The sequence below is a fragment of the Hevea brasiliensis genome, chromosome 17 (assembly GCF_030052815.1).
Source record: "Hevea brasiliensis isolate MT/VB/25A 57/8 chromosome 17, ASM3005281v1, whole genome shotgun sequence".
Classification (NCBI taxonomy): domain Eukaryota; kingdom Viridiplantae; phylum Streptophyta; class Magnoliopsida; order Malpighiales; family Euphorbiaceae; genus Hevea; species Hevea brasiliensis.
This window is the reverse complement of record NC_079509.1, coordinates 1,937,722-1,961,044: the sequence shown is the minus strand read 5'-3', so window position 1 is coordinate 1,961,044 and position 23,323 is coordinate 1,937,722. Positions and strand designations below refer to the sequence as shown.

General features: G+C 33.6%; 3 protein-coding genes and 1 pseudogene across 13 annotated transcripts; all 4 read left to right on the top strand.

The window, feature by feature from the left end:
- The first annotated feature begins 5,400 nt into the window (after positions 1–5,400).
- LOC110639090 (ADP,ATP carrier protein 1, mitochondrial) lies at positions 5,401–8,384 on the top strand. Of its 3 annotated transcripts, none has more exons than XM_021789912.2 (4): positions 5,401–5,611; positions 6,658–7,186; positions 7,289–7,660; positions 7,760–8,384. In XM_021789912.2, the coding sequence occupies exons 2-4, from the start codon at positions 6,680–6,682 to the stop codon at positions 8,054–8,056; spliced, it is 1,176 nt and encodes a 391-aa protein (XP_021645604.1). In that variant the 5' UTR covers positions 5,401–5,611; positions 6,658–6,679; the 3' UTR covers positions 8,057–8,384. The 3 variants fall into 3 exon arrangements, with proteins under 3 accessions (XP_021645604.1, XP_057996056.1, XP_021645613.1); XM_058140073.1 differs by lacking the exon at positions 5,401–5,611 and adding an exon at positions 5,644–5,849; XM_021789921.2 differs by lacking the exon at positions 5,401–5,611 and adding an exon at positions 5,644–5,862.
- Positions 8,385–9,293: 909 nt separating this feature from the next.
- LOC110639733 (pentatricopeptide repeat-containing protein At2g22410, mitochondrial-like) lies at positions 9,294–11,874 on the top strand (annotated as a pseudogene).
- Positions 11,875–14,230: 2,356 nt separating this feature from the next.
- LOC110639048 (E3 ubiquitin-protein ligase BIG BROTHER) lies at positions 14,231–20,397 on the top strand. Of its 9 annotated transcripts, none has more exons than XM_021789834.2 (9): positions 14,231–14,390; positions 15,001–15,102; positions 15,215–15,369; positions 15,623–15,860; positions 16,971–17,005; positions 17,461–17,505; positions 18,766–18,893; positions 19,945–20,053; positions 20,134–20,397. In XM_021789834.2, the coding sequence occupies exons 3-9, from the start codon at positions 15,229–15,231 to the stop codon at positions 20,182–20,184; spliced, it is 747 nt and encodes a 248-aa protein (XP_021645526.2). In that variant the 5' UTR covers positions 14,231–14,390; positions 15,001–15,102; positions 15,215–15,228; the 3' UTR covers positions 20,185–20,397. The 9 variants fall into 9 exon arrangements, with proteins under 9 accessions (XP_021645526.2, XP_021645574.2, XP_021645541.2 ...); XM_021789882.2 differs by having other exon boundaries at positions 15,001–15,106; XM_021789849.2 differs by lacking the exon at positions 14,231–14,390 and adding an exon at positions 14,425–14,658.
- A 2,115-nt stretch (positions 20,398–22,512) lies between these two features.
- On the top strand, positions 22,513–23,028 carry LOC131175475 (extensin-2-like). Its single transcript, XM_058139880.1, has one exon. It carries the CDS (start codon positions 22,513–22,515, stop codon positions 23,026–23,028), a length of 516 nt encoding a protein of 171 aa, XP_057995863.1.
- The last annotated feature ends 295 nt before the right edge of the window (positions 23,029–23,323 follow it).

Genomic DNA, 23,323 nt, shown 5'->3' with positions numbered 1-23,323 from the left:
TTTAAAAAAAAACTTTTCAAAAATTAAAAAAAATGCAAATAAAAATAACAATAAACAAAAAAAATAAAAAAAAAATATTTTAAAAAAAAATTAAAAAAAAACATTATTCAAAAAAACAATAATAAATAAAACAAATAGATCATCATGCCATTCAAAAAAAGCAATCAAAAAACACAAAAAAAGCTAAGAAAAATCACACAGCTAATATCATCAAATCAGCTTCACATCATTCACATCCTAATCTTCACATCCTCTTCAAAAGCTAAGCTCAAACATGAATGAATCAATTCTAAAAATCCTCTCTCAATAATATATCCCCAATTATTCAAAAATAAAATCATCTAAATATAACTTCACTTAAACAATTTTCAAAATTAACATAACAATTTGCTAAACACATCACATCAACAATTTACAAATTTATCAAAACAATTTTTAAAATCATAAATAATTCAAATTTCATTTTTTTCAAAATTGCAAAATAAAAATAAAAAAAAGAAATAATGAAAAATTCCACCTCTCAAAAAACTCCTCAATTCCTTCCCATTTCTCTTTTTTCTTGAAACATTTTCCTTCATTGGAACAAACAAAACAAAAACACACCTTACAAAATTTCAAACTTTTTTCTTAATTAAATAAAAAAAAAAAAAAACTAAAATTACTTTTCTTATATTTTCTAATTATTCTTTAAATTAAATTTGAAATTTTTTTACTATTGCTTCTTTCAACTAAAAGCTAATAGTTTCTATTTTTTAAATTTCAAACACATATTATTTCAATTTCATCACACATTTTGGTTTTTTTTCTTTCAACTTTTTGTTTTTTTTTCAAATTTTCATTTTTTTTTTTTTTTTTGCCAATTGTTTTTTTTCTTTCTTCATTGGTTTTTCTTTTTTTCAATCTATTGTCTTCATTTTAAAATTTCTCACTATTCTTAATTGTTTATTATTGTTTTTTGTTGTATATTCATTTTTTTTTTTCATTTTTCTTATTCTCTTTTTTGTTTTTCTTTCAATAAGTTTTTTAGCTTCAGTGCAATTTTTCATTTCTTTATTTTTTGTGTTTTTTTTTTTTTTTTTTTTTTTTGAAGTTATTATTTTGATATTTTGAACTTTCTATTTGCATTTTGTTTTCTTATTTCTATAATTTTTTTTTTTTTTTTATTTTTAATCATTTTAAAGATAATTTTATTCTAAAATTTCATAGAAACATAAAGTTATAATCAAAATCAATCAAGTTGAGGTAAAAAAACTGTTTGTTCATTAACTTTCAATTATTCAATTTTTAATTAATTAATATAATTTAATTGAATATTAATTTGGGGTAATTTCTTTAGGTCTTTATGCCTTCCCTCTTAAATTTTTTTGTCAATTTGACCTGTCTATTTCAAATGTTATGATCAAATGAATTTGGTCTTTTCATGCAGTTGGCACAAAATTTCACTTGATTCATCTGTCTATCATTCCTTTTTTCCATTTTTTTTCATTTTTTTTTTTTCAAATTTTTTGGTTTTTTAAATTTTTTTTTTTATTTTATTTTTATCATTTTTCTTTATTTGTATTGGTTTTTCAATTAAAATTTTTGGGTTTTTTGAATTTTCATTGAGTTTGGGTCCTTCAATTTGGTTTAATTTTTTGGTTTAAATTCCATTTAATTAACATTTTTTGGTCCATCATATCATCATTTCAAAACATTAATCCAAAGTCATCATTTTCATTTCTCATAAATTTCATTTTAAAAACTATACTAAAAACACAAAATTCTTATATTTAAGCATTTATTCACATCACATCACACATACCTTCACATGTTTATCATTCACATAACAAAATCATAATCTAATCATACATCAACCCCTACATATCAAAATCCTCAAATCAATCAATCAAAAAGTTATTTCCTCCTATTATTATTATTTTTTTTTTTAACATACAACAAGAACACAAACAACAACAACAATTATCATTTTAAATTTTTTTTTTATTATAAATTAACTATTTACAAAATTAAAATCAATCTTTCTTTCTTTCTTTCTTTCTTTCTCTTTCTTTCTCTTCTCTTTCTTTCTCAAGTGAGTTTTTTCTTCTTTTTATGGATAATTATGGAGAGAATGGGGGATTGAAGGGAAGCTTTAGCTTGAACTTAGCTTTTAAAGGGGAGAAAGAGAGGAGAGGAGAGAGAAGAGGCCCACTTTTAGGGAAGAGGACTTTATTTTGTTTTTTTTTTTTTTTTTTTTTTTTTTTTTTTTTTTTTTATTTTAAAAAAAAAAAAAAAAAAAAAAAACAAAAAATTTTTTTTATTTAATTTATCACATCATCCATCATACTTCATGTTTTTTTTTTTTTTTTTTTTTTTTTTTTTTTTTTTTTTTTTTTTTTTTTTTCTTTTTTTTTTAATTAATTTTTTTTTTATTTTTTTTTTTTTTATTATTTATTTTCAGTAGGTCAGTCAAAAGTCATCATTAAAATGACCAAATTGACCAATTCGCTTGTTCAAATAAAATAAAAAATTTCTTTTTCTTCCCGCTCCGATCGATTATTATTTTTTTCTTTTTCTTTTTTTTTTTTCTTTTCCTTTTTCTTTCTCATAAGGGGTCTCCTAACGCGTCACTTCTTTTTTAGGTTCGAAATTTGAAAATTGAATGACTTGCCTTCCGAGGAGGTCAGTCACTTCATGACATCTCTACTCTTTTAATTTTTTATTATATTTTTTTTTTTTATTTATAACTAATTAAATATTTATTAATTATTTGTATTTATGGCTTCTTTGTGTTTGTAAGTGTAATCCCCTTAATAATAATTGTCCTGGGACACCACCACAAGGAATGAAAAAATACTATCAGCTATGCAACCGGGGGTGTTACAGATAAACTGAAAAGACGTTAAGGATCCTATGCTCCGCAAGTTTATTTGACCTCAACCGAGCTCTGATACCAACTTGTGTAACGGCCCGCCCACTAGTGATATTGTCCGCTCTGGGCCGAAGCCCTCACGGTTTTAAAACGCGTCACTAGGGGTTACGAACCATCAACTTATAAACCCAGCATCTCTCCCATGTTTTGTCGATGTGGGATTTGCCTAGGGTGTTACAATCCACCCCCCTTATGGGACTCAGCGTTCTCGCTGAGGTTTGCCCCACAATAGTTTAAGGTTGCATGCGGAGCAGCTCTGATACCAACTTTGTCACGACCCAAAATTCTGAACCGTGACTGGCGCATAATTTAAGTATTCTTAAATCATGCAAGCCTTATCAGAGTATCTTGAATGAATATATTGTCACTTACTAATCCCAAAAATAGACAAAATCCAAATAAACAAAATACTGAATAAACATCATAAATATCCCATAAGTAAACTGCGGAGTCTCTACAGATTTCAAATAAAAACTTAAACTGTTCAATAAACTAAACTAATTATTAGCCCGAGAAAACATGAATTCGGACATACCATGAGAACAAATCAAAGTTGTCCCTCTCCAGAAAATGGACTGAATATTTGGATCACCGCGAAATTCTCTTGATGAAACGGATAATGCAGAGAAAACGTGGTTTGAGCTAGATGCTCAGTGAATGATAATTATAGTACACAACGGAATAGGAACAGGTAGACGCTTGATTAATTTCACAATAAATTTTCTATTCGATAAATTCATGCTCATGCTGTCAAAATCATTAATAAAATAACTTCATAAAACATATATATAAAAGAAATTCATTCAATAAAAATTTTATGGTACAGTGCACCAGGGTGATGATACCCCACATCACCAAAGGCCAGATGGTAAGCGCGCTACCAGATATTAGATACCTTCCTCCTCCTTCACAGATATCAATGCATATGATACTAATGCAACCCATAAACTGCAATGATGCATGACTCGACAATGCAACCTAATACCGTGATAGTCCACACGGTGGGGCCAGATAACAGAAACAGATACTGGGCATAGGTACCAATTCAAAATAGAAAATCAATTTGTACAAATCAATCAAAATCAATAAAAAATTTCAGATAGCAAATAATAACTGATAGTGCAATTCTAATAGTGTATTTCAATAGTTTCAGAGAGTCAATAAAATCAAATCAATCTCAAATCAATTCAGTAACACATCGGTAAATTTTATAGTCAAATATTAATCAATATAAATACATTAAAGGCCTGTTCCCGGAATCCTAATGGGTCTGATGCAGAGATAGTTGACAAAATCAATTATTTAATCAAAATCGAAATAAAATTCAATAATAAAATAAAACTCTAGAAAATCACATATAAAATAATTGTTAAAATATTTATTTAAAATTTCATTTAATAACAAACTTAACGCTAAAAAATTTTAAAAGGGACTAAAACGGTGCCATGTACTATAATTACCACTCACCTGGAACCTTCAAGACAATAATTATTTCAATGGAAGAGAGACAATTTCAATTGACTGATTGAATATTCAAATCTCCTACACACCCAAAATATTATAGAAAAATATCAAACAATAATAAAATATAATAACTTTTATATATATATATATACATACATACACACAAGTGCAGGGACGTGGACGAACAGGGATGCTTCCAATTGGAGACGTGGACGAACAGGGACGCTTCCAATTGCTTCCAATATATATATATATATATATATATATATATATATATAATTTAAATTCAAAGTTATCGTTTTACAGTAATTATGATCAATCCAATTCAATATCAATAGTCAAAGAGAAGAAAAATAAATTTATAGAGTAATTGTAACGGTTTAAGGAAAGAAAATAAAATCAAATTCACCCATTATTGAATAAAAAAACGAGAATTTTTACTTTGAAAACATAATCAAATGTGATGAATTGAGAAATAAAAATTTAAAAATTATCTGCGCACTTCAGATTATAAATAGTAAATTTTTATATTTATATATATATATATATGTACATATATAACAATAATTTAAAAGATAATGAAAATACCTGTTGAGAGTATTTTGATAGAAAAAGGAGGTGACAAATAGGTTTTGAGAGCAAAGTTTAGCAGAAGAGAAGATTAGGGGTATATATATATTTCAAAAGTTCTATTAGGTGTAGAATGTGATAAGAGTTATTGTTATTTAATTTTAAAAATAATATATATATATCTAAAAATAAATAAGCAGATCATTCAATAAAATATATATATTTTTTATAAATATATTAAATTATTATTAATTAATTAAAATAAAATAATAATAAATAATAATATATATGGTTTCCACAATTACCCAAACTTTCAATAAAATTCTTCCGTTGCTAGATTATTATTATTATTATTATTACTATTTTTTTACGAGATTTCAACTCTAATAACCCGAAAATAATTCAAAATTAATAACTCATTGGTGGTGACTATTAATTGCTTTTAAGTTTCAGCTCATCACAATTTCATCTTGCGTTCAAACTCTATGATTGAAGCTGATACATGCTGGTCATTTCACTTGGTTTGGCGTAGTGGCCTGAGCAAGAATTTTCCATTGATAAATACCCCAAAACAGAGTAAAGCCTCCCTCCTTTCTTTCGTTCCTTAGGCTGTTCAAAACCATCACTCCTCGTTTCTCTCTGCACCATTCACACAGGCCCAAAAAGGTAACTTCCTTTTCTCCCATTGGTTCATTCAGTGCACCCACCGCGTCCATCGCTCCATTAACGATGATTTCGGGGTATTTGTATGTATTGTTGTTTGCATTCTACATACAGCACTTGTTATTTCTTGTTTATATGTGACCCTTTTCACTGCTTCTCTCAGATCTCTCTCCTCTTTTTTGTTGCCCTTATAGCCTGCTTTCATCTTTTGCTTTTTGTTTCAAGAACCAAGAATAACGAGGTCTCTGTTTCTGGTATTGGATCTTAGAATCTCGAAATCGTTTTTTTTTTTTCCTTCCTCTTTTATTTTGACGTTGTCTGATTTGTGTGTGTCGTTGCATTAATATTCCGGAGAATTAGAATCAGTGCTGGCGCTATGTGATAAAATGGATGATATTGATCCTCACGCAGTTCATTTATATAGAATGTACTTGTATGTTAATGACATTAAAAAGAAAGAAAAAAAATGGGAATTCGATTTTGCTTACAAGGTTTAAATTTTATCAACATATTTGTTTTTTAAAATTCTTTATTGGGCTTTCAGCTGAGTAAAAGTGAGACAAGTTTGTTGGACGAAGGACTCGGTACCCCTGGCTTTCTTGTTATACAGCATACTTCTAACTAGGGTACCCCAAGATTGAACAAGTGATTTTGTGGGCAGTCTGTGCTTGCTGCTGAGCCTAAAGTTGGGGCAAGTACTATATGTGATTTCAGGGCACCCCAATTGCAAGCTTTAGTTAGTCCTGGTTAAAAGCATGAGTTTTTCAAGTAGGTTATTGCATTGTTGTTGAGATTTTTTGTGTTTATTGCTGAAGTGCATTTCTTCTTTAACTTCCATTCTAGACAGCCTCTTGTTGAGAGTCAGTATCCCCCTGCTCATTTTAGCATTGTATGTCTTTCTTGTTGCATGAACCTTGTGACACTTTTCCATGAGTGTTTTACATGTACCATAGAGAAATTATGTGAAACAACCTTCATAAAATTTTCATCCATCCCATGATATAAATCAACTTTCTATCTTGGATAGTGAATTTGTTTGTTGCTTGCAGTGTCTCATCATCGTGAGTAGGAATGGCTGATAGACACCAGTATCCATCTGTTGTGCAAAAGGTGGCTAACCAGGTCTATCTCAGTTCCAGCCTACCCCATGATGTTCAATGCCGGTATGGGGGCTTTCAAAGGCCTGTTCTACATCAGAGGCAGTTTGCATATGGAAATTACTATAATGCAGGATTTCAATACCCTAAGACACAGGCATGCCAAGTCTCCCCAGGCCTGTCATTGGTTGCATCAACCTCACCACTGCTTGTCCAAGCCCCATCAGAGAAAGGTTTTGCTGGTTTTGCTATGGATTTTCTTATGGGTGGAGTTTCTGCAGCTGTGTCCAAAACTGCTGCAGCTCCTATTGAGCGTGTGAAGCTCTTGATCCAAAACCAAGATGAGATGATCAAGGCTGGTCGACTCTCTGAACCCTATAAGGGAATTGGAGATTGTTTCAGCAGAACAATGAAAGATGAGGGAATTATGTCATTGTGGAGAGGGAATACAGCCAATGTCATCCGATATTTCCCCACTCAGGCATGTTGTTTCTTCCATTGTGGATATTTCAATGAACTATTACCTTTTCCTTCTTTTTTTTCCCCCTTCCCTCATATAGTTAGCCTATGACCTCTCCTCCAGGCATTGAACTTCGCATTCAAAGATTACTTTAAGAGGCTCTTCAACTTTAGGAAGGACCGTGATGGCTACTGGAAGTGGTTCGCTGGTAACTTGGCATCTGGTGGAGCTGCTGGTGCCTCTTCCCTGCTCTTTGTCTACTCTTTGGATTATGCTAGAACCCGGCTGGCAAATGATGCTAAAGCTGCAAAGAAGGGAGGGGAGAGGCAATTCAATGGTTTGATTGATGTGTACAGAAAGACTATGCAATCAGATGGTATTGCAGGTCTTTACCGTGGATTTAACATTTCATGCGTTGGCATCATTGTATACCGTGGTCTGTATTTTGGAATGTATGATTCTTTGAAGCCAGTAATCCTGACGGGAAAGCTACAGGTTATTTTTCAGACCTTCTGTTTCATAATTTTTTCGGTGTGATTAAAGGATTCTTATTATCTTTATATAATTTCCCACCTTTTTTGTGATGACTTTCAGGATAGTTTCTTTGCTAGCTTTGCCCTCGGTTGGGTTATCACCAATGGTGCTGGTCTTGCCTCATATCCTATTGACACTGTCCGCAGAAGAATGATGATGACATCAGGTGAAGCTGTCAAGTACAAGAGCTCACTCGATGCATTCTCTCAAATCCTTAAGAATGAAGGGGCCAAATCACTTTTCAAGGGTGCTGGTGCAAACATCCTCCGCGCAATTGCTGGTGCTGGTGTTCTTGCTGGATACGACAAGCTTCAGGTGATTGTGTTTGGAAAGAAGTATGGTTCTGGCGGTGCCTAATTAAAATGGCTGCTCTTCCTTCACCTTACCAAGCCATAGATGGTGATGAGAATTTTGCAATTCTTATTCAAGAATTTATTCAGGGTGATTCTTTATTCGTTGAAATAATGTAGTCTAGACTAGGGGGGTTAAAATATGTTGTTGGGTTTTCAGGATTTTTGTTTCTGTAACATTTCATTGATTTTGATGGAAAATTCTTGCTTAAATCCGAACTTAAGTTCTAGACACAAACACAAATAAATATGTAGATTTATATATTTAATTTCATATATTTTGTATCTTGAGCTCATAATAAATCAAATCTAAAAAAAAAAATTTAGATTTTAAATATGTACCCTTTTGATGATTGTGTTTGGTTATTGAATGATGTGTCTACAAGCTTTAAGCATGAAGCTACAAGCCAGTAAGCTACTGAGTGACACGACAAGGAGCTTTTTGTGCCATTGTTTGTTCCTAAAATTTTTGTAAATTATGGGATTTTCAGCGTTGGAACTTATGAATTTCTACAGGTAAACACACATTAAGTAATCTTAGAATAATGGATTCTGTGTTCAATAATTTGACATTTTAGCGAAATGCCATTAATTGCAAAATGTAAAATAAGTTGGTGTCTTATAAGCCATATTTTTTTTTAATAAAAAAAATCCATTTAAATGCAGTTAAAATTGAAAGAAGATTGTCTAATTATTTTAAAATTTTATTATTAACATATCTTAAATTTTAACTTTAAAATAACTTTTTATAGTCTCTAGTTAATATAAAAATTGATCATTTTTAAAAAAATATAAAATAAAACGGTAATTTCATATAAAATAATTTAATACATAAAAATGAAAATTTAATATATTACAAAATTATAATTATTAAATAATTTTTTAAAAAAATTAATAATTATAATCATTTAAAATAAATTATTTACAATAAAAAAAATTAAATTATCATATAATCATTTTTTTAATAATATTTTTTTATAATTAAAAAATTATATTTTTTATTTTAAATATTACATATGAGAGTCGATAAAAAAAGTTAATTAAATTAAATTTTCATAAAACTTTAAATTCTACACAGGAAGTGTAACAGAAAAGGCGGGAATTTTTTTTTCCTATTTAAATAAATAAAAGAGAAAAAGACTTCTGTACGTCGCCGTTCAAGCCTCGGTCTCCGCCTCCCCCTCTTTCCTGCCTTAACATTTGATAGCAATGACTCTCTTAAACCCTTTTCTTCGTTCTAATATTCACGTTCCTTCTCTCTCTCTCTTCACAGAGAGAACTACACAAAATGGAACACAACCCACAGCTATTTTCTCTCAAACCCACTTCTTTCTTTACTAGACAACTGCAAATCTATCTCTCAATTGAAGCAAATCCAGGCCCAAATGGTCTTCGCAGGCTTTATCACTGATGGGTTTACCTCAAGTCGTTTAATTGCCTTCTGTGCAGAATCAGAATCAAGAAATCTTGATTATTCCTCTGGAATTTTGTATAATACACAACCTAAATACGTTTTATTGGAATGTAGCAATTAGAGGTTATTTAGAGAGTGAAAACCCTAAGGAAGCTATACTTCTGTATAAAAGCATTTTGAGAAGTGGAGGTTCTAGGCCTGATAATCATACTTACCTTTTGTTGTTTAAAGTTTGTGCTAGTTTATTATTGAATTGTATGGATCATCAAATTCGTTGGCACGTGCTGCTCTTGGGTTTTGATAAGGACATTTTTGTGTATAATGCAATGATATACGTGCTGTTTTTTATGGGAGAATTGGAGTTGTCATATGAGGCGTTTGATGAAGGTTGCGTGAGAAACTTGGTTTCTTGGAATTCTTTGATTAATGGGTATGCAAGGAGTGGGAAGGTAAGGGGAGCTATAAGAATTTATGAAGAAATGATTAAGGAGCAAGCAAAGTGGGATGAGGTGACGATGATTGGTGTCATGTCCTCGTGTGCACAGTTCGAGAACTTTGAAACTTGGGAGATAATTTCATCAATGTATTGAAGAAAGTGGATCGAATTTGACTATTCCATTTGCCAATGCACTTATGGATATGTATGTAAAGTGTAGGGATCTTGAGGCAGCAAGAGCAATATATGACGGAGAAAACAGTTGTCTCATGAACTACAATGGTTATTGGGTATGCAAAACATGGGCTTTTGGATACAGCTAGGAAGGTTTTTTATGCAATGCCAGAAAAAATTTTGTGGCATGGAACCCCATTATTGGAAGTTATGCTACAGCTTAGGATAGCAAGGACGCATTTTTTTTTGTTTCATGAAATGCAAGCTAGCAATATTAAGCCTGATGCGATTACTAACTAACTATGGTTCATTACTAAACTGCCTGTTCCCAACTTGGAGTACATGAAATTGGAATTTGGATTCATCATTATATTGAAAAATACAAATGTTTCTGCATATATTGTTTCAGGTACTGTTTTAGTTGATGTGTATGCAAAATGTGGGAATATTACAAAGGCTCATAAGGTTTTTCATGAGATGCCAGGAACAACACTATGACTTGGACAGCCATTATTTGCGATTTAGCCCATCATGCTAATGCACATGATGCCATATCTTCTCCAGCATGATTGATATTGGAGTGATGCCAGATGAGATCACATTTCTTGGAGTTCTCTTAGCTTGCTGTTAGGAGGCTTAGTTGAAGAGGGTTGCAAGTAATTGGCATAAATGAAATCCAAATTTAACCTGCCTACCTAGCTTAAACAGTACTCTTGTATGGTAGATCTTCAGGGTATGGCTGGTTTAGTTGAGGAGGCTGAACGGCTGATTAAAAGGATGCCAATAGAGGTGGATGCTGTGGTGTGGGGTGCATTGTTCGTTGCTGGTCAAATCCATGGAAATCTTTTGATGGGAGAAAAAGCAACTTTGAAGCTTCTTGAGCTGGACCCTAGTGTGAGTGGAATATATGTTCTGCTTGCAAATATGTACAGGGAAGCCAATATGTTGGAGAGGCAGGGAAGGTGAGGAAGATGATGAGGAAAAGAGGAGTAGAGAAGATTCCTGGTTCTAGTTCAATTGAGGTGAACAGGATTGTTTATGAGTTTATTGTTGCTGATAAATTGCACTCTCAATCCATACAGAGTTATGAATGCTTAACCTAATTAACAAGACAAACGGAGTTAATTGAATGCATTTGGCGTTCCAAGCTTTGGAGATGATTTTTTTCCCCGGATTTCAGGTTGAAAGCCATAGCCAATGGTGTTACTGTGCATCTGAGCTGTTTAGATATAGCTGATCCACATTGGGAAAACCTTGCTATTGATCCCAAGGCTAAATATTTTGCTACATGTCCAGACTGAAACTATATAGGTTTTGGTCCAAATCTGAATGAGATGTTAAAGAGAACCGGAGATTATTCAGACAGAAACAACCAAATACAAAATGGTTTACCATTATGTAAATGAGGATCAGGCAGGCTGATGACATTCTGTTAGTCTTCCACCCAGTCAGATTTATGAACTCCTTCTATTGTCTGATAAACATCACAACTTCTCTTTTCCTTTCTACTTCCCTGTGCCATGTTCTCAATTTCTCATTTGTCTGAATTCTTCCCCAGGCCACATATACTTAATTGAAGCACACGTTTAGGAGGCTATTCTATGTAAATAGAGATCAGGAAACTGGGATTATGGGTGCTGGAACTGATATTCTGTAGACTTGTTTGGTTGTGGCGTTGGTGATTTGACATTAGGATAAGTATCTTGCTGCGGGCAGGGAAGACATACAGGTACAGCTGGAAATCGTCCTAGCTTATTTTTGTTGCTGGCTCATGTTTTTTGTGGACGAACTAATATATGGTGCTGAGAAAATTTTATGGTTTATTTAAGATATCATGCATTTAATTTTTATTACATATTAATTTCTAATTTACTTCCATATTTATCATTTTGCAATTGCGATTGTTTTTCAAATGGAACAATAGAACTATAGCATGATTATTTTTCTGAGAACTTCAATCTCTCAGGTCCAAAGAAATTGTTGGGTAAATTTCCATCATCATGCATAAGTAAATAGCATGATCTCTGATGTTGTAGTCATAAGATAAGTTTCTTGTTTAGAAGATCTCAAGAATTGTACTGAAAGAATCCCAAGAAGGTGTGGACTCGTGTCATAATGTCCATAGCATAGTATTCCTACAAGAGGACCAGCATTTTGGGATGGTCAAACTTTGTCTCAATTATGTGAGAAGTAATAATTAATGTAACCAGATGACCAATGAATGTCATGGTTAAAAACTCTCTTGAAGATGTTTGCAATCATTACAAGGGCACTTGGGTGATAGGAGGGGAGCGCTGAGGAAATGTGTATATGGCCTTAGTACAGGTGACTAGAAGGCGAATGAGTTGCTCTTCATAGTCAGGGGGTATATGACAAGTTAGTTTTGATCAATTTTGGGCACATGTATATTGAATTTAAATTACGAAATGGTAAATGGGAACAGAATTGCACTTTTGCTAAGTGTAGAGAGACAAAAGGATAGGAGGGAATATAGAATATATGATAGGTCATTGCTTGCACGCTAGGTTTTGTTCATTTCATTCCTGTTCCTTTGTCTCTTTCTTTTCTTGCCACATGCCTGACAGCCTTTTTCGGCCTTCTGGTCAGGCCACTGATTAGCGTGGCATATGGGCCATGGCATTGGCCATTGGGCATTGCTAGCTCAAAAATCACCACCCATGAAAATTGATTGGACATTACTACTATTGGGATGCAAAAATACCTTTTTCTGTCGTGCTTGGTGAGCTTTAATTTGGTTGTATTGTAAGGACTGGAGTATCAAAATAAAAATACCATGACCATCCATGAGGGACACAAGAATGCAAATTCGTTACCTTTTTAATCTATCAACATCAACCCAGTCCCAGTCCAAAAGCTAGCTGCTTCATTTTGCTGCAATTTGAGAAATTATCCTTTCAACAGCAAATGGGAAGTCTTTTACTGAATTTGTTAGGAAACTCAGTGCCCTAAAGTAGTCATTTACTTGTTCTCAAGTTATCCATCTAATTTTCATTTGTTTGTAATTTGCTTTCCCAGATGAACAAATTAAGGAATGATAGATTGTGTGAGAGATTCCATGCCATAGCTTGTTTGCACCATAAGGTGGTGGACCTAATTATTACACTTTATGGAATAATTTCTTTGCGAGCCTTAACCAACAAGCACATGAAAATTCCTTTGCGGGCCCACAACAATCCAAAACAAATAGACCCCATTGAAAAGGAAATTCCAAAAATTTTTTGATTCTTTCCACGCCATTCTTTTGTTGTAAAAATTTTAGCATCCTAATGATACATGTTGAAATTATGTAGTTCAACATTTTCTCTTGCATATTTTACATCTTCTGAGTTGGAAACTTCATACCAAAACCTACCCACTAATTAGTTATTATCATATTCTTTGCTTTTTCGTTTCACTCAGCTTGATTTTATGAGAGAATATTAATAGCATCAACAAGAAATCTTTTAACGCCGGTGGCCCATTGATTGACTGATTTTCAGATGTGTTGTAACAATATTTGGTGGTCTGTTTGTTTTATACAATGATTTAAATTGAGAACAGAAGAGAGTCCAGCTAAGGCAAAAACCTTTCTCTTTATTATGTTTGATGAATGTGTGCTTTGTAGATTGATTCCTAACCAACCAAACTTAACTGACACCAACTTCCCTCGATGGCTTTTGGTGATCTTCCTTTTACCCATATATCTGATGATGGGTCCATTTTCTATTCACAAGCCAACCACCCACTGCAACCCCAACTACAATGTTTTGGAAATTAGGATTTGTTTCTACAGCATGGGCCCCATGGTTCAGTTTTTGACTAGGTGTTGTGTTCATGAGCATTGATTGCAATTCTATTTCTTGGTTAGGCTTTTGAGTGGCTAGCTCCAATTTGGAATTCATTTGGCATCGGAAGATCTAAGCAGTTGAGTAGATATGGCAAGTGCATGCTTTTCTAAGAAGGGTGGTGCCTTGTTGTCTAAACACTGTAAAACCAATTAAAAAATATTGTGTATAATTTTCTTTTTTTTGTTTCAATATTAAAAAATATAAATTCTTTTAATAAAATTAATTCAATTGATAAACATTTGTTGGATTGAAAAAAAGGCCAAAAAAAAGCGCAGTGTTGGCGTCGCACGGAATCATTTCTAGTGCAACAGTGAACCAAACAGCATAAAGGCGCCACTCATACACCAAATGTCGACGTAGAAAGAGAAAGAAAAAGATGCGAGTGAGATTGAGAGTGACGAAGCGAGAAGAAGCCAAGCCATTTCTTACTACTTCGTCGGAGAAAGCATGTCTCATCTGGCTTATCAATGTCGGTTCTTTCTTTCCCTCTCTCTCAGAATCTTTTCTCTTTGTTTCCTTTTTTATTTTTTGTTAATTAATACTGAATAAATTATCGTTCTTTTATTGAAACATCTGATTCTCACTCTCTTGATCCACTACTTTCACCTTTTTCTCTCATTTTCCCGAGATAATTTCGCTTCTTATTCACGCGGTATCACATTTTCTTCCTTTAATCCTCTAAATGGCTCTAATCACTTTTCCCGTTTTGGAGATCAATTTTTATTCGCTTTGATCGTGTAATGGCACTTTTTATTCCTGATTTTCGTTTTTGTGTTTGGCAGGAAAGAAAATTGTTGTAATTGCTTTTTTTTTTTTTTCCTCCCATGCTTTTTGTGTTTTTGCGTTCTCGAGGACGTGTCTTTGTTCTGAAATGCGAGACTCGGTTGATCAGTCCGATGTCAGTACATGCCATTGAGTTCTGCTCGTTAGAGAAATTTTTACCAACTATTTTTGCTTGAGATCAACTGTAAAATCATTCGATGTGGAATCAATGTTGATTATATTGCTTGATTTAAATTTTATCTTTAGTTTTTATGTTTACTCTGTGGCTGATTTTCGCTTTCCTGCGTCTTTTGCAGAAATAGTGGCAAAATAGTGGGAAGTAAATAAAGTAGTTAGGAGACATTTTATTGATGAGCACATTGACGGGCTGAGTGAATCTGCAAGTTTAAATTTACAGAGTAGGTTGCTATCTCCATTTTGTTTCCCTTTATGCAGTTTAATGCTTAAAAAATTTTAAACCAATTCTCCTTGATGATTTGCGCTTATGCTTGTGGCTTACTTGTTTGACAGATTAGAGAATTTAAATGAATTGGAATCCACATATGGAGGTTCATTACACAAACACTAGCTACCCATATAATTCAGCTGGAAGCTTTATGGAATATTTTGAAGGCCTTACCTATGAACACGTGAATTTTATTTTTGATGGAGCTTCCCATGTTCAGGTAGCTTTAAATTGACAATATTTAGTTTGGGTCCCTGTTTTCCTGGTTATGTTTCCTGAATGAAAGCATAGGTTGGCATTTTATTCATCTACTATAACGCCTATTCAAAATGTGTACCAATTTCTATTGCTGCTTTTTTAGGGATTTTTTTTTACGGGATTGTTGTTTTTAAGTTCCATGTCTAAATAGAAGAAGATTGTTGAGTTTGCATTATTTTCCTTGTGGAAGTGAATCTTCCTTCTTATTTGTGCAGGAAAGTGTGTACCCCTCTGTGAATGCAAATTTCTACAAGTTCGGTGTGTCGCAGTTTGGGGGTAGTTTATATTATGATCATAGTCATGCTTATGAAGTCCATGATCATGGACCACAAATTGATGACTATAGAAGGCCCCTGGAGAATTCTTCAACTATAAGTAATGCGCCAACTGCTGCTGTAAATGCAGAATGGGAAGGGAATGAAAACATGACTACTCAAAATGATCATGTGGAATGTAAGTTCTGAGTTTCATTTTGGTGTTATCTTTCCCAGTGTAAAGTTTAATAATTTTTCCATGGGGGATGAAAAATAAAGATATTTATAACCATTATGGTGGATGGAGAGTGGTGAGTGGAGAGATAAAAGGAGGGAGGAGGCAGAGAGGGAGGGAATCTCCTGAGCTAATGGCTGTCCCCAGTGTGAATTTCTATGGCCAAATGGGAAGGTTGCCAAAATCTGAACTTTTTCTGAAGTGGGATGAGCCTTCAAATTAGAGAGAGAGAGAGAGAGAGAGAAGGGGGGGGGGGGGGGGGGATCTCAAACTATTCATAGATTGTAATTTAAATATTTACGTTAAAGGTGGCAGTGTGACCTAATCATTCTGATGGAAGGACTATTAACAATGTTGGACATCATGATAGGTAGGTTGAAATAGGATGTAATAATGCAATATTTTGTTTGAGGTTGCAATATTTTTCCCATGATACAATCATATTTGTGTAAGCTGTGAGATTCTTTATAAAATTGTTCATCTACCTTTTTAACAGCAGTGTAATGTATAATATTTTACATGCAAAGAAATGAAAGAATGAAGAAATCTAAGCAGAGTTTTTCAAAATCCTTGTTCATTGAAGACCACAAACAAGAAGAAAGATAAGACCTTGTATGAAACCTCCTTCTCAGTGCCCTCCCTTGAGCAAATCTATTGAGGAAAGCAATTGAACCTGGTCATAAACCTCTGATGATGTTTATATTGAAACATCGCATGCTTCACCATTAATTTTATTGTTTCATTGTCATTGTTGTTGTCGTTTTTCACCCTAAATCAGGGTCATTCAGAATCTTGGCATGTGTTAGTTGTTCTGCCAATTATGATAAATCTTTCCCCTATGGATTTAATTTACTGATATTATCATATATGAATTACAGTGCAGCAAACCACTCTTTGCTGATCTTTTGCTTTCATGTTTTACATTTTAGTTAGTTGGTCGAGGGTTAAAACTTAGTTGAATTGAATAGTATCTTTTATGTACTCATATATTTGTATTTGCTGGTTTCTTCTTTCTTGTCTTGTACCTTTTTCATTTGGCACTTTTTCCTCTATTTTAACATCTTCAATTTTCAGGTCCGCGGAGACATCAGAATGCTCAAGATTTTCAGGTGTGTTAGCTTCTTAGTGGTCCAATCATACAGTGATTTATACCTAAATCCAGTTAATATATTTCTCTCTCTCTCTCTCTCTCTCTCTCTCTATACACACATGCGCGTGTGCGCGCACACACACACACATAGAGCAAATATATGTCTCCCTAGACATGGTGTGGGGGGGCTTCTATATTATCTAATTTTCAGAAGATAAAAGATAATACAAATGTGAATGAGTAGGAAGAAGGATACAGAATCTAAAGAAAATTCAACTAAAATTATGTAAAATAAATTTATTAAGGGAAAAATAAGATTTTATCCCATAACAATATGCAAATAGAGGTGCTTTCTTTGCAGATTACCTGTGTTGATATAGCTTATTAATATTACTTATGCCTTAGCCCCCAAAAGATAAAAATTCTCGTGTTTTTAGATGAGTAAGTATACTGTATCATCTGTGAACTCTGCAGGTTATTTGGCAAGACAACGTTGATCCTGACAATATGAGTTATGAGGTTAGAGAATAAATTTCCATTTTTGCCCCCTTGTAGTTTTGTGCATTTTAGTATTGCTGAACCTGTATATCGTTTTTCTTATCCTTATTGTGTGGTCCAATTATTGGTTCCTTTACTTGACAGAAGGAATTGGAAAAAAGGTACACTTTGAGTTTTATAGAGTTCCCAGACTTGGATTGGGAAGCTTTAGCAGATCATAAATTTTTGTTTCTGCATTTAAAATTCCGGTGCATGGTTTTATAGATAGAGTTCCACTCGGATGCTGCTCTAGGTGAGCTTTATTCAGTGCCTGAGAATGAGAGTGGGTAAGAGATGGTAATTTTTTATTTACAGATGCCTGAGCTATTTAGTTGAGTACGAGTTATTTCTGGTATCACCTAGGGGTTAGTAATTTATATGTATCATATTTTGAGTTAGAGCTGAGTAATAGGCCTGTAATCAGTGGTGGAAAATGAAAATTGGCCCAGTGGGCCAATGCATTATTAATTTTACACACTCTCTCTCTCTCTCTCTCTCTCATTATTTATGTTTGTAAGCTAATCTTGACAGGTTTAAAAGAATTAATTTGGTGTCAATTAGCCACATGGGAGACACTCGATGCATGTTTATGCACATATGGCGTGGGACAGTCTGACATCTTGTTGTGACATAGCTCTTAACATCTTTTTTTAAGGAGGCCAAAATGTACTAGATCAGCTAGTTTAGTTTGAATTCCATGATTTCAGTTCTGATCATAGCTTAAAGTCGAACTCTGTGGTGGGATGTTGTTCCTGTGCGCATGTGCTCGTGTTCAAGTTGGAGAGTAATTGATAGGCTGCTGATCATTTCCAAGCCAATATTTTTTGTCCTTTTGGAGAAAAAAATCCTTTAAGAAGATGACATGCCAAGCCAGTACCAACTTATTTGTCGTCGCATGTGGATGTGAAATTTTTTAGCAGGATGAGAAATGTTAATTTACCTAATTGGGATGAAATGGAGGTTGCATTCCCTCTAATTAGTTTTTTCCCCCATTCTTTTAAATGTTTCCAGATATACAACAGTTCTGCTTTCTACTCAAATGGGTGGTTTTTAGCGTTTTGACCTTTTTACTTGCAAAAAATATAGTGGCATGTGAAGTTTCTAACTTAAAAGAAGATGTTTACAGTTGAATCTTTGTGGTCTTATAAATGTTTATTATTTGTCTTCTGTTGGTTTCCATTTTATTTGCTTATGTTTTGAATAATCATTTTTACATTTTTTAACCTAATCTTTTCCATTCAGGAATTATTGGAATTAGGTGAGACGGTTGGAACTCAAAGTCGTGGTCTTTCCCAAGAACTTATTTCCTTGCTTCCAGTGTCAAAGTACAAGCGCTGCTTTTTCTCAAGAAGGAAATCAAGAAGTGAGAGGTACTATTTTGGGCTTATATTTGGTGTGTACTAATGTCCATTTCTTGTTCACAGTTCCCTGCCTCAGGGTTACCCCCCGCCCCCCACAAAAATGACAGAAAGGAAGGGAAGTGGCATGAAGTTGTGGTGCAATCACAACTGTTATTTTAATTTAATAATTTGGTTGTCTGCAGAGCCAGTTTGATTTGATTGGTTACTTGAAAGATGTCTTGAAAAGCTTTTATTACCTTCATTTGGATGTTAAATTAACAATTAAATTAACTGCTGCATGTTTAATTGGTCTTTTGGATGATCTCTTGATAAACTTTTCCAAGAGGAGTTAATGTTTGCCTAAGCTTTATTTATTTGGTTAGACATTTAATTACCTGCTGTTTAGAAATCTAGTGCCGTATAAGTTCAAGGCATGAAAATATGTTCGAGGACTCTGTACACGGGATGCTGGTTGCTAGTCATGGATCTAGTCAGATGCCTTTTATTTGATTTTATTTTATTTTTGAAAAGAAATCAGTTACCTTTTAACTATTTGATAAATAATTGTAATGAAATGAATGATGAATCTGTAACTGGTCCAATTAATAAGAATGCATTGGACCTGGATAATACAAATGATTCACCGTGGTCCTTGCTACTGATATGATATTATGTGCTGTTAAAGTTTATTGTTTTCTACCATTATGTGTTATTTCTAGAATCCAGCGAGAAATGTGACAGAATTACCTTACTCTCTTTCCTTATTCCTTTTTCCTCCTAAGATTGAGAGCCATTTGGTATTTTTAAATTCATAAATTGATGCAATGGGATTTGGTAGCAAGATAAGGGGTCAACATAGAGATAAGTAAAAAAATGCTGTGGCTATTAGAGATGCACTCTTCCTTATCATGTGATTTTTGCTTGCCAGCACATGGAGGCCACTCATATGTTTATAATTTGCATGGTCACATTTCCATTATGAGATCAATTTTTATCTTGCCACCTAAGCCTTGAACGTGCCTTTCCATCCCTACCGTATTGCCTAACCTTTTTTTTTTTAAAATTTTTTTGCTTGAAATAGGTGTGTGATTTGCCAAATGGAATATACGCGAGGTGACCGGCGGATGACGCTGCCTTGCAAACATGCCTATCACGTTGGTTGTGGTACTAGATGGCTTAGCATCAATAAGGTAAGCTCTTTAAATTTGTAAGATGAACTTGAGAATCCAGTGGAATCTTCAAAAACTGATGACTATGTTTATCTTATCAGGCGTGCCCCATTTGTTATGTGGATGTGTTTGGTGATGCACCAAAACGTTAGGAAACTTCCACTGGTGGACATAACAATTTTCTGTTCTTTTGAATTTGGGTACTTTTCACCGCATGCATACAGAGTCGCTTGTTTCGGTTTTTCATTTTCTGTCGAGTGTAGAAAAGAATCATTTAGTTTGTAATAAACGGAGTTAGAAACTTAAGAAAGAGATGTGCCATGAGTCTAGGGATTGTACGGTTTTTAATGATCCTATCTTCGACATCCACTACTCTACTTTTCATTTTAACAGGACGCAATTTGTTATTTCATGGAGCTTGTATTGGAACTCTAGGGATAACGATGAGCCATCCCTGGTAGTTGTGAGAAGTCGGTATACTAACCTGTCTGATCTGATGTTATTATTAGGGGTTAGATTAACAAGTGTCCATTTGATTTGACGTGAGATTCGCTCAGAGGTGTGTTTACATAACGGTCCAAATCTAATGTCCTGTTCTAAAGAGCAGAGGCAAAGATGTGGCCACCAGGTGTAGTAACGTCTGAACATTCCATTGACTAGTTCACATGCAAAGAATCCCATGATTGGACTATACCGTATATTTGATTTTCCAGGATTTTCTATACCGGTGCCTGCCTTGCATTTTCTCTGTCGACTGAAAGGGTCTTTTCACCAACGTGCTTGTTATTCGACGACGAAACTAATGCTAATAGATTAACCATCGTGAAGCCATAATTAATTAATGAGTCAAAACACAGATCGAGCCATTAAGAACTTCAACAGAAAAATTAAATTGAGAAAGGAATAGGTCGAATTTTAAGCCCCATTTGGAAGAAGGATATAGCATATAGAGACCAGACCGCATCTTTCCACGCAAAGCTTGCAGATTTTTGACTTGAAAATCTCCATCATCACACTCATTTTCTCCACATCTCCTTTATTATGATACAAAAAATAAAAATCTCCGACATGTTGGCTCTGAATATTAAAGTGGTCATACTAATACAACCATCTTACCAAATTAACTTGCCGTAGACATTTTCATGGCCTTTTTTTTTCTTCTTTGTAAAACAAAATTGAGAAGGCATAGTGGGAAACCACCAATGGCAACTTGCGAAAAGCTATATATATATATATATATATATATATATATATAAAGTCAAATTACATTGGATAAGAACTAGGATTAGATAAGAACATACTCCACAAGATGATATATGAATAATATGAAATTTGTGTTGCAAAGAGATTTGGGATTATATTTTTGTTATGATTTAAGAAGAAGAAGAAGAAGGAGAAAGAAAGGAAAGAAAGGGAAGAGCTCAAAAGATTATATGTTTATTATTCTCATTAAATCTATAAAATAAAACATTACATTTTTATATATCAATTTTCTATAACAATTCCACTTAATTAGGAATATGAATCCTACCTAATTAGGAAATATAAATTTTACTATAATTACTCTACTAATTAGGAATATTGACTTTCCATAATACTTCCCTTTAACAATTTCAATACTTACCCTTAATAGATTATAATTGAAGCCACTAACTGTAATAAGTCTAGCTATCCCATATTCAATAACACAAAGTCACAGTACTAAATTCAAAAACACCTACATAAAGGAACGAACACCAAAGCAAACACCCTCAAAAGGCAATGTCGGGGAGGAAATATAAATATAAAGCAACTCATAAGGTAGTACTTTCCTCTCTAAAGGCAATGCTGATGAGGAAAAACAAGAAAATAGTGGATGAATATTTACCCATACAGCTCGCAAGGCTGTGATACGGTGGCTATCAAAATCCAAAACATCCACATAACAATAACAAACCATAAAGCAGTTCTCATAGGCTGGACCTAGCGGGTGGAGTCATCGGTAACCTATTATTCTTCCTAGGTGAGTGGTGAGAACTAACTGTTACTCTATATGGCGACCTAATAACACAATCGTGGAAATAATAAAAAATAATAATAATAAAAAAAAGACATAATCTTAAATAGAAAAATGTAGGTAAACTCATTTTTTCTATCGTATGTGAGGGTAACTCAAAAGACTATAATTTTTATTATTCTCATTAAATATATAAAATAAAACATTTTATATTTGCATATAAATTTCCTACAACTACTTCACTTAATTAGGTATATGAACCCTACTTAATCAACTTAAATAAGAAATAATCTTACTATAATTACTCTACTAATTAAAAATATTTACTTTCCATAACAATTTTAATGCTATAATCCAGGCTGTAATCAACATTAAACAAAATTAATTATCTGTGTGAGCAGTGATTGATGAGGCCACTCTATAAAGGGCTTGCCTCCATCTTCACCATGCATGCTCACAAAACAATTAGCATTTCTAATTTAGAATGGGAACCTGGCCACAACAGGCTGCATATTTGACTCCCATGGTTCAGGCTATTGTTTTCTGCCTTGTAGCCGCCACTGTAGTGGCTGATAAGCCTTATCTTTATGCCTCTCCTTCGCCACCTTACTACCTTAAACATTACAAGTCACCACCTCCACCAAAGTATGTGAGGCACCCTCCTCCTCCTTCACCTCCTCCATTCCATTACACATCATCTCCTCCCCCAAAAAAATCTCTACCTTCATATTATTATAAATCACCGCCACCATCACCCCCGCCTCCTCCACCATTTTACTACACATCCCCGCCACCTCCACCATTTTACTATACATCCCCGCCACCTCCACCATTTTACTATACATCCCCGCCTCCTCCACCATTTTACTACACATCCCCGCCGCCTCCAAAACAACAACACTACAACACTTTGTCCCCGCCTCCTCCAACATTTTACTACACATCTCCTCCACCTCCACCATTTTACTACACATCCCCGCCACCTCCAAAACACTATTAAGCCCTTTCATTAAATGAATGTGAACATAATGATTCATAACTTCTTTATACGTTGTTTTTAAAATAATTTTGCTTTGTTTTTTGTAATAGAACAAGTGTTGGTGTAAAATAAGGATCTAAACGAATATCCACAAGTGAATTCTTCTGTATGAAGGATTAATTTGAGATTAAGTGTATGAATTTTCTTTATGCCGATCAGTAATAAAATTTCATCGAAGACTTTTTAAAATGTTTTAATGGGTTCCCAAATGCCCAGTAACAAAGTTTCTATGAGCATTTTTTTTCTGTTATTATTA

Bases quoted from the DNA above. Each gene is read 5' to 3' on its own strand.
- LOC110639090 (XM_021789912.2), top strand. From the start codon at position 6,680: ATGGCTGATAGACACCAGTATCCATCTGTTGTGCAAAAGGTGGCTAAC. The intron at 7,187-7,288 runs GCATGTTGTTTC...CCTCTCCTCCAG, and splicing joins TCCGATATTTCCCCACTCAG to GCATTGAACTTCGCATTCAA. The intron at 7,661-7,759 runs GTTATTTTTCAG...GATGACTTTCAG, and splicing joins TCCTGACGGGAAAGCTACAG to GATAGTTTCTTTGCTAGCTT.
- LOC110639048 (XM_021789834.2), top strand. From the start codon at position 15,229: ATGAATTGGAATCCACATATGGAGGTTCATTACACAAACACTAGCTAC. The intron at 15,370-15,622 runs GTAGCTTTAAAT...TTATTTGTGCAG, and splicing joins ATGGAGCTTCCCATGTTCAG to GAAAGTGTGTACCCCTCTGT. The intron at 15,861-16,970 runs GTAAGTTCTGAG...TTCAATTTTCAG, and splicing joins TCAAAATGATCATGTGGAAT to GTCCGCGGAGACATCAGAAT.
- LOC131175475 (XM_058139880.1), top strand. From the start codon at position 22,513: ATGGGAACCTGGCCACAACAGGCTGCATATTTGACTCCCATGGTTCAG.